At 36.0% G+C, this 10,520-nt stretch overlaps 1 protein-coding gene across 4 annotated transcripts; it reads left to right on the top strand.

The window, feature by feature from the left end:
- The first annotated feature begins 3,202 nt into the window (after positions 1-3,202).
- On the top strand, positions 3,203-9,452 carry Prl8a8 (prolactin family 8, subfamily a, member 81). 4 transcript variants are annotated; one of them, NM_001360895.1, is made up of 7 exons: positions 3,203-3,296; positions 3,595-3,809; positions 4,803-4,981; positions 5,939-5,977; positions 6,743-6,850; positions 7,885-8,064; positions 9,050-9,452. In NM_001360895.1, exons 2-7 carry the CDS (start codon positions 3,665-3,667, stop codon positions 9,236-9,238), a joined length of 840 nt encoding a protein of 279 aa, NP_001347824.1. In that variant the 5' UTR covers positions 3,203-3,296; positions 3,595-3,664; the 3' UTR covers positions 9,239-9,452. The 4 variants fall into 4 exon arrangements, with proteins under 4 accessions (NP_001347824.1, NP_001347825.1, NP_076230.1 ...); NM_001360896.1 differs by having other exon boundaries at positions 3,592-3,809; positions 4,806-4,981; NM_023741.3 differs by lacking the exon at positions 3,595-3,809 and having other exon boundaries at positions 4,806-4,981.
- Positions 9,453-10,520: the final 1,068 nt, after the last annotated feature.

The raw sequence follows: 10,520 nt of genomic DNA, 5'->3' as shown, positions 1-10,520 counted from the left end.
GTGCTAGAAGAATTAATGGAAATATGCAGCAGTAGAGAGTGGGGGTCAAGGGGAACCTCTATGGTATCTCAGAGACCTGAAATGTGAGAGACTGCCAGGACTCAATGGGAATTGCCTTAGCTGAAATGCTCATCAGTGGATAAATGGAACCTAAGAAGACCACCTCTAGTAGGTAGACATGGCACCCAGTTGAGGCATTCAGCCACCCACTCATCTTCAAAATATTTGATACAGAATTGTTCCTATCTAATGGGAAGACAGGGACAAAAATGGACCAGAGACAAAAGGAAAGGCCATCCAATGACTGGTCCAAATTGGTTTAAATTCCATGCACAGGCACCAAAGCATGACACTATTACTGATGCCATGCTCTGCTTACACATAGAAGGACATGACTGTCCTCTGAGAGGTTCTACCATCATTTGACTGAGATAGATGCAAATACTTAGAGCCAGCTATTAGACTGAGGTCCTGGAACCCTATGGTAGATTTAGGGATAGGATTGTAGGAGCTAATTTGGATGGCAACCCCAAGCGATGAACAAAAGTATCATCTAACTAGGACCCTTCTGACATCCCAGACTCTTAGCCACCAAGCGAAGAACATTCATGGGGTAGTCCATGGCACCTGACATATATGTAACAGAGGAAGACCTTGTATGGAATGAGTGGGAGTGGATGTTCCTTAACCTGTAGAAACACACAGTAGTATGATAATGGCTGGGATGAGGTAGGTGGGGTGGGTGTGTGGGAAAACACCCTCTCAGAAGCAAAGGGAAGGGGAGATGGTATGATGAACTCTAGACAGTGAATTGTAATGGTGATAAACTTTGGAATGTAAGTAAAAATAATTTAAAAAGGAAATGAAAAAGACCGTTAGAGAATAAAAGTAGGAGATGGGATTACTGAGAACCATATGTTTATTGAATTAAATCTTTGAGATGTAGGTGATCTAGAGATCAGAGTTACCTTCCCAAGAGATACATTGTCTTAGTCAGGGTTTCTAGTCCTGGACAAACCATCATGAACAATAAGCAAGTTGAGGAGGGAAGGGTTTATTCAGCTTATACTTCCACACTGCTGCTCATCACCAAGGAATTTAGGACTGGTACTCAAGCAGGGAAGGAAGCAAGAGCTGATGCAGAGACCATGGAGGGGTCTTTCTTTCTTTTTTTCTTTAGTTATTGATTTATTGATGAAAATATTACAAACCATACAGATACAGCTAGACATAGATACACTGTTAAAGTTTCAAGATTACAAAATTAGACGTATACAAAATCCTATCTGATAGAGTTGACATGACATCTTCCCAGCAAAACTGTACATTTATTTATATTTGTTCTCTGAGCCACATAATTTTGCACTTTTTATACAAAATACCCTCTTTAACAGGGTCATGAAATGAAAGTATAAAATTATATTGAAGTGATTTGATATCTGAAAAATATTCAAAGTGAAGAAATTATCATTAAACTGTTGAAACTTATAAATGATAAATTTTCCATGAGTCTCTGTGCCTGTGTGTCTTAGTTAGGGTTTTAGTGCTGTAAAATGACACCACGACCAAGGCAAGTCTTATAAAGAACAACATTTAATTGGTGCTGGCTTACAGGTTCAGAGGCTCAGTCCATTACCATCAAGGTGGGAGCATGGCAACCTCCAGGCAGGCATGGCACAGGCAGAGCTGAGAGTTCTGTCTTCATCCAAAGGGTACTATTGGAAGACTGATTTCCAGGTACCTAGGCTGATAGTATTAAGCCCACAACATAGTGACACTCCTACTCCAACCAGCTCACACCTATTCCAACAAGGCCACACCTCCAAATGGTGCCACTCCCAGGTACAAGAATAGACAAATCATCACATTCTACTCCCTGGTCCCCATAGACTTGTTCAAACACAGGAGTTTATGGGGGGGGTATACTTAAATATTGCATAATGCAAAGTGCATTTAGTCCAACTTTCAAAGTGGAAGGGTGTTTCTTACTGGCTTGCTTCGCCTGGCTTGCTCAGCCTGTTCTCTTCTAGAACTAAGACTACCAGCCCAGAGATGGCACCACCCACAAAGGGACCTCTCCTCTTGATCACTAATTGAGAAAATGCTTTACAGCTGGATCTCGTGGAGATTTTTCCCCAACTGTAGCTCCTTTTTCTGTGATAACTCCAGCCTGTGTCAAGTTGACACAAAACTAGCCAGTGCATACAGTTAGGCTTCTGAAATCCCCCATTGACATTCTAGTAGATGTATTTCCTTTTGATAAATATTAGACCTAACTGCTTTGTCTGCCATTTTCATCAGCCAAGTACACTCTTTCAGTGATATGAGGATTTTTTTTTTGATATTGGATTAGAAGATCACTCAGTGTTGACTAGATGCCAGAGAATGGAAGCTATGATGCCACTGGCTTTTGACGAATTTTCATCACTGTTTCTATAGCACAAGTGCTAATATTAGTAGTAAGAATATGAAACTATACTTATTAGGACAACCATGATACAATTGTTACCATTGCAGTTAACAAACTTCTGATATGATTAACAGTCAATACAAGAAATCAACTTACATTTGTTATTTTAAAAGAATTCCCAGTAATTTTTGAGAGGCTATATTTCCTAGAGAGAAGTTAATGGTGGTTTTTGTTGTTGTTGTTGTTAAATTATCTAATTTATTTTAGACCAACTTATAAATACATAATTTAAAGATACAGGATATTATAATGTCAGCTTAGTTCACAGAGAAACACTCTTCAGCATAGCCAGTGATTACTGGCAAGGATTCAAAACACTATGGATAATTTACTAATGCTGTGGTATGGTGGCCAAATATTCAACAATGAATCTTTCTCTGTCCATAATGATTGGGGAAAAGATAAAACAATGTAAGAATCTAAGGAAAAAGAAGTAATCATGAACAATTATTTTTTTATGGTCTGACATCATCATCATTAATCAGGCAGCTGATAATGGCTTCAGAGATTTCAAAAATATTCGCACAAGAATCAATATGTAGGAATAAATAAAATGAGACCATCCAGATGCTCATAAGTATGTTGTAATAAGTCAGGTAACATTCCCAGAAGACCGAAAGATATGTTTCACGAAAGAGTGTTTCTGAATGTAACTCATGCTGTCTCATGGCTGGCTGTACATGCCCTTGGGGTTATCTACCAGAATATATAGGAACAGTAAACTAACTGAATATATAACTCCGATGAAGCAGATCTCCAGAGACAGAACTCATCTTGCTTAGAAACTCCTCAGTGATGGAACTGCAATTCAGACAACCTCACTTCTGTAAGTAAATCTCCCACCCCTATTCCTCTCTTGGTAAAAGAATTCAGGAGTTTATTTTAATTGGATTATTTCTTTGGAATCCTTGACATTCTTTCTGGTATGAAGAACTATTTGTACATAGACTAGCAAGAGTAGAATTCTGCATAGACTTTACACTGTCTTGTAAAATTATTTCTCTTGTAAGAAACTGCACAAGGGTACAAGAGACGATTGGATTAGTAGTTTTCATCATTCTTTAACTTGAGACATGTTGCGATATTCAAAGAGAGTCTGTTGTCTTATCTTCTCTCTTGAGCAGAGAGAAGAACGAGGAAAGTGTTCCTTGTAGGCAATGAGTTGAACTGATAGGAATTATTAAGCAGCTCCCAATGCATAGGACACCTTCCAGAACAAAGAATAATACATCTCAAACGGAAAATGTTTTGGAGTTTCAGAAATTGGGAAATATTGAAGGTGTAAATTCAGTGGATCAAATTAATCTTATTTTAAGGCAGAAGAAAAAGAATTGTGATTGTGAGTAAAAGATTGGCATTCTTACTTCTACCTTAGCTAAAAATAAGCCATTAGAAAAACAATTTGAACATATTATCCTTCTCCAACCTGAATATGTCCAGAATACATTAAGAGAGTTTAATCTGCTGACAAAATTAAGGAGCAGATCAACACTAAAGTGAATGATCTGAAGTTTTTGATGAAAAAAAGTCTCTGATGGATTTTTATCATGTTAGCAGTTCCAAGTTGATATCATATATTAGACAACATCTCTTTATTGTCTTGTTAGTAATCATCATGGTTGTATTTATGCTCAAATGGATAGAGGGAGCCAAGAGGTAAACTGTGATATCCCTGTGCCATAAGTGTCCAAAACATTGACATCAGACATGATGACTAAAAACTGCATATTCTTCAGGAGTTTGGTGACTGAAAATGAGTTTAAATTCCAAAGATAGTAAACCATCTAAAAATACCTTAAGATATAAGTAAGAACTAATTTTAATTTCAGAAATTTGTAAAATTCAGAAGGACTTTTGGAAAAAAATGTAAAATCAGTTGCTCCTCAAACTATTATTCAGAAAAATTCAATTACTTGCCTAAGTACTTAGAGTGACTTTATATGACATTACACATATCCAGTATACAGTCATGAAGGAAAACATTTAAAAACAACCAAACATACACCCAAAACTAAAAAAACAAAAAAACCTTTTAGCCAGATACAACTTCTCTGGGCCTAGGGTAACTCAGGTTAATATACCATCACTAAGTGGGTTTTGTTTCAATATAGCAAGGGCACTCAGTGCTTAGAGTGACTTGATATGTCATTCCAAAAATCCAATATGAAGTTATATAGCAGTGAAAAAAGGAAAATCAAACAAACAACCCCCCAAAAACAAAAACAAAATTAAACAAACAACAAAAAACACCTAATAAAACCTTTTGTCATATAGAACTTTCCTGGGCCTCAGTTTAATGCACCATCTCTAAGTGGGTTTTGTTTCTATGTAGCAGATGCACTCCTGCTGCTACTGTTGTCAAACTTGCTGCTGTGGGAGAAAGCTTCATCAATTCCTGCATGTATGGCAGAAAAGAGCGGCTGCTGGAACCCACGGATGGAAACATTTGACAGTGCCATCCGGAAAGCTGAAACCCTTCGTACAGTTTCTAAACAATTCTATGTAGAGCTTGTAAGTACCTCAACCTACATACTAATATTTGAACTGCACTAGAACCTGAGACTCTAAACATCCTGACTCAGATATGAGAATATATACCTTCATAGGTAAGGAAGGGATTGAGAGAGAGAGAGAGAGAGAGAGAGAGAGAGAGAGAGAGAGAGAGAGAGAGAGAGAGAGACTAGCATTTCAAGAATCCCATAAATACTAGCAATTGTGGTTTAAAGATTTTTAGTGATAACAGTTTTTCTGATATCAGGGTATGCATAAATGTGTATCCATTACCCCTGTGGTGACTGTCATCGGAGCTGAGACGAAAGGATGGACCATGTAGAGACTGCCATATCCAGGGATCCACCCCATAATCAGCTTCCAAACGCTGACACCATTGCATACACTAGCAAGATTTTATCGAAAGGACCCAGATGTAGCTGTCTCTTGTGAGACTATGCCGGGGCCTAGCAAACACAGAAGTGGATGTTCACAGTCAGCTAATGGATGGATCACAGGGCTCCCAATGAAGGAGCTAGAGAAAGTACCCAAGGAGCTAAAGGGATCTGCAACCCTATAGGTGGAACAATATTATGAACTAACCAGTACCCCGGAGGTCTTGACTCTAGCTGCATATATATCAAAAGATGGCCTAGTCGGCCATCACTGGAAAGAGAGGCCCATTGGACACACAAACTTTATATGCCCCAGTACAGGGGAACGCCAGGGCCAAAAAGGGGGAGTGGGTGGGTAGGGGAGTGGGGGTGGGTGGATATGGGGGACTTTTGGTATAGCATTGGAAATGTAAATGAGCTAAATACCTAATAAAAAATGGAAAAAAAAGAAAAAAAAGACACTATAAAAAGGGGCAAACCTTCAATAAGATGGGCATCAAAAGAATTTGTCTCTGTTCAAAAACAAACATGCTGTCATATTTTTTTTGACTGGATGTTATTTTTTCCCCTTTACATGACACAGTACCACAACCAATTCTCATCTGGAAAATTTGCAACTCTTGTAAGTACCTTACTTTCTTCCACCTGCTTTGCAATAAGGTCCTCATGTCAATGATTGCACTTTAGAAGATAAAGCATTATACAGTGTTTGTATTCCCTGTTCTTAATTGACAGCTTTTCAACTTCTTAACCTTCACAAATTTTCATTAAGATTTTATGAATTAGCTGGTTCTTTAAAATAAATAAAATATTCCAAAATAATTATTTATTAATATTTCATATTTTGTTAAATTTGGGTTTACATATAATTTACTGTAAAATAGTTTATTTTGTTAGTCAAAATACACACAATTTCATTCTAAAACTATTATAAACATGCCCAGCTACATTCTTTAGTGTTAAATTATATTAACTTTTAACTTTTCATTTGGGTAAGGAAATTTTGGTACATATTGACAGAAAAGAGTAAGATTAATAAATATGTGCTATAGCTTTATGCTGAAATCCTAAACAATTGTAGCAATGAAATCAATTAGTTCTTCATCAACTTAATCATTTCAGTGTCTGCCTTGCTTAATTTTCAAAGTGAAGGAGAAAAGCAATTAAGAGAGGAAGGAGTTAAATATTCAAGAGCTAATGAAAGACCAAATTAAATTGGAGGTGCAATGTACAAGCACAAAACTACATGACAAACATTTTCTTAATTTGTGAATATCTCTATTTCATGAATTACTTATGTTAAAATTTACAAAATCACTAAAGTTAATTAACACTCTGGATATGAAGTTATTTATGATTTCTGAACTCTGTTTTATTTTTTTTCCAGACTTCCAAACTGGTTCGGCGGGATGAGATTGTTTTCAGAGCTGCATCTCACTGCCATTCTACTCTAACAAATCCCCCAAATAAGGGAATTCAATACATAACTATTGAAGTGAGTTTACTTTCTGAGTTTTCCACAGAACTCCAGAAGTAATATATTGCATTTGTAGAACTGTCAGTTATTACAGGCATTATGATAGCTACAATAATCATGCATGCAGAAAAATGAAGATAAAGTATAGAAAATAATCATAGTATTGATAAATTATATATAAATTAAAATACCCCAAAACAGTGCAGCCAATACTTAAATATACCATTTAGAGAATGGTATTTTAGGAATGATCTACCACTCAAATTTCACTTACTATTTTTTTAAGGATTCTTTGAGCTAAATTGACTATTCATGGATATATACTCACTCCTCCATCAGTGATAACAATGTGGTTGTATTCATTATATGTTACTAATGAGGTCTGCATGATAGCATTCTATGTTACTAAACACTATCCCCTTTCTTGAGTGGTCAATTCTGTCCTGGTTCTATTTCCCTTTGAACCTATCTCTTCATCCCTCTATTATTCTCTATGACTTAACTGAAAACCAGAAGAACAGAATAGTCCAGTTGAAATAATAGTTTATGTTCCTTAGAATGCAATAATTATCAAATTCATGATTAGAAGGTCTGCATATCATAGCAGTTCTATTTTAGTTACTATATTGTTCTTCATCCCTTACTGAACCCCTGTCTCTATCTATCAGGAGTCAAACCTTATTGGTCTCTCTTTAGCACTAGCAAAAAAACCCAACCCACCAACCAAACAAAAAACAAACAAACAAACAAAAAACAAATTATAAAGAACTCACTGGAAAGCAAGCTGTTAGAATTGCATTGGGAGAACAAAATATGATGACCTAACATCAGAAAATTTCTAATTGATAAGCTCTACAGTTTGTTTTATATTTTAGAAAATAACAGCAGTTGTTTAAATGTTATACTTCCAAAACTATATAACATCTATACATGTGTCATATACACATAGTAAATACATGTCTCAGTTCGGCTTCTTTACATGAATAATATTGCAGGTATCAAACCTGCTAAACTGAAATTTTTTAATGCAATGTTTCAATTGTGTTTCTTAGATTCCAGAGTATTTAAAAACTTTGATAAATTATGTGGGTGCCTGGATTAGCCCTCTATTCCATCTAGTGATTGAACTGAGTGCCATGAAAGATGTCCCTGAAACTATCCTCTCAAAAGCCAAGGAGATTGAAGAGAACAACAGACAAATTCTGCGTGACCTTAGGTGGATAATCACTGAGGTGAGGACTTCCCATTATTTATTCTCACTCATAAAATAAGTAGGTTGTAGAAATTAACAACAACAGCAACAACAACAATTTTGAAACACCTCATTTTTCCAGAGTAAAACATAGATATTTAACATTGCTTACAATCTTTCCATATGACAGTGTTTCTCAACCTGTGGGTCATTACTCCTTTGAGGGTAAATGATCTTTTCACAAGGGCCATATAACAGATATACTGTTTGTCAGCTATTTACATTACAATTACTTAAATTAGAAAAATTAGAGTTATTAAGTAGGAATGAAAATAATTTTATTGTTGGGGGTTACCACAGCACGAGGAACTATATTAAAGGGTCATAGCATTAGAAAGTTTTAGAATCACTGTCCTAATAGGTTGCTGGCATCTCCAGCCTTTTCAGATGCTTCTCATATCTTTCCATGCTGGAGATCAGAATGAAACACAGATGTTCCTCTTAGGCACTTAAAATACACCATTCCTGGTTGGATGAAAAGAGCTCTGGTCCTTCAATCACAGTCAACCTTATGGTCTGCATATTAAATCTCCATCTGATCCTCATCACTTGTGAGATTTTTATACATAGACCTCATGGAGTTTGGATTTAATAGAAGAGTGGTGTATATCATCTTCTGTAAAGTAAATATAAAAGGAAATGTAAGAATTTCCTGAGTGAGTAACTGATATGAGCTCTTCCACTGACCCAGAATCAAACAGGAATTTCTTACACTTCCTCTCTTCTGAAAGGACATACTTCCTCTGCAATTAATTACATATTAGAAGGAATGCACATGAGTCTTTATCACATTCTAAAAGTCTAACTGCTTGAGAGTCTCTTGGCTTAGATAAATGAAAACCCATAACTTAGATGGATGCAGCACTTTCCTGAATGTATTTCTCTGATCGGACAAGGAAGAAATAAGGAAAAAGGAACACTAACAATGTAACCAATGATTAACTAAATATCATTTTCATTTTTAGGTCTATCCTACCTCAAAGAAGAAGGAAATTTTTCCCAGCTGGGAACTTCTTTCATTCTTAAAATCAAGTAGCAGAAATTCTAAGTTTTTGGCAATGTTTAACCTTTCCCACTGTCTAGAGTATGATACACAGTTCTTTCTATTTCATCTAAGAATATTGAAGTGTCGTATAACTGGAAAAGATTGCTAAGTGCACATTTACCATATCTGCTTTGGAGACGCTCCACAAAAGTTCATTGCAGAGCTGTTGCTTTTAATTGTAAACATTTGAAAAGCATGTGTGGGTATAATGGGTCTCTTTAAAAAAAAATAAAAAGACTCTCTTTAGAAATGTCCAAAATTTTAAAGCTTATTCATCTTTTGTTCATTGAATAGAACATATATTAATAAAGTTAGATTTACTCAATCAAATATATCACAAACAGTAGATGTTAATCTAGCAAGTAATGTTAATGTTTACTTTAATAAGGTTACATTTATTTCACAGAAAAATAATGAATATCAAGTTATTATAATCAAAGTATAAAATTCATTAACTGACGATTATTCTCATTAGAATATAAAACTGTTACTGCCTCAGGACATTTAGATTGTCATTGGAAACAATGTGAAGTTGAAATCACAGCCATATGTGAGATTTTTAAAACATAATTTCTATTAGGATGAAAATACCAGTTAGTGATGTTCTCCTCACGATGTGTCATAAGTCCAACTACAACTTTGCTCTGCAATAGCATGATCATAGATATGATCTACATGTTTTCATTTCTCTGTGTCTAAACAAGTTCTGTGTTGCTCTATAATATTTTACAAAATACACACTTCATATGATTTATCTATTAAAACCATAGGAGCCTTAAGATTGACAATCCCTTGGGATGTCTGCCATGAAATTCTGATGAAGCAATAAGTGTCTGTCATTCTGGCTCCAATTGTTTACTCACTTGAAGAACAAGCTGCACATCTGCTATAAATGTGCAGAGTACATAGATAGGTTCAGGCCCTGCAAACTCTTTACTTCCTGGTTCAGTCTCTGTGAACCAGGTTAGTTGGCTTTGTAGGTCTAGTGATGTCCTTGATGCCTCTGCCACACCCAGTCTCCTAAGTCATCCACAAGACTCCCCACACTCTGCCTGATGTTTGGCTGTGGGTCTCTGCTTCTACTTCCATCAGCTACTGGGTGAAATTTCTTAGGAAAGAGTTATGTCAGCCTTCTGTCTGAAAGCATAGCAGAATATCATTAATAGTGTTAGGGATTGTTTTTGTTTTTGTTTTTGTTTTTGTTTTTGTTTTTCAATAGAATGGGTCTCAAATAGGGCAAATCACTGTTTGTACATTTCCTCAATCTCTGTCCCATCATCATTGCTATGTATCTTGTATGCAGTACATTTTTTTTGGGGGGGGGTGATGCTTGTGAGAGTCCCACCTGGCGACAGGAGATGGCTAATTCAGTCTCTATAACCTGAACAGTT

Source organism: Mus musculus, chromosome 13 (genome assembly GCF_000001635.26).
Source record: "Mus musculus strain C57BL/6J chromosome 13, GRCm38.p6 C57BL/6J".
NCBI classification, from domain to species: domain Eukaryota; kingdom Metazoa; phylum Chordata; class Mammalia; order Rodentia; family Muridae; genus Mus; species Mus musculus.
Note: the sequence above shows the minus strand (reverse complement) of the source record. Positions and strands in the feature narration are given on the sequence as shown.

Excerpts from the sequence above, each read along its gene's own strand:
- Prl8a8 (NM_001360895.1), top strand. The coding sequence starts at position 3,665 with ATGCATAGGACACCTTCCAGAACAAAGAATAATACATCTCAAACGGAA. Across the intron at positions 6,851-7,884 it reads TTCAATACATAACTATTGAA|ATTCCAGAGTATTTAAAAAC; the intron begins GTGAGTTTACTT and ends TGTGTTTCTTAG. Across the intron at positions 8,065-9,049 it reads TTAGGTGGATAATCACTGAG|GTCTATCCTACCTCAAAGAA; the intron begins GTGAGGACTTCC and ends TTTCATTTTTAG.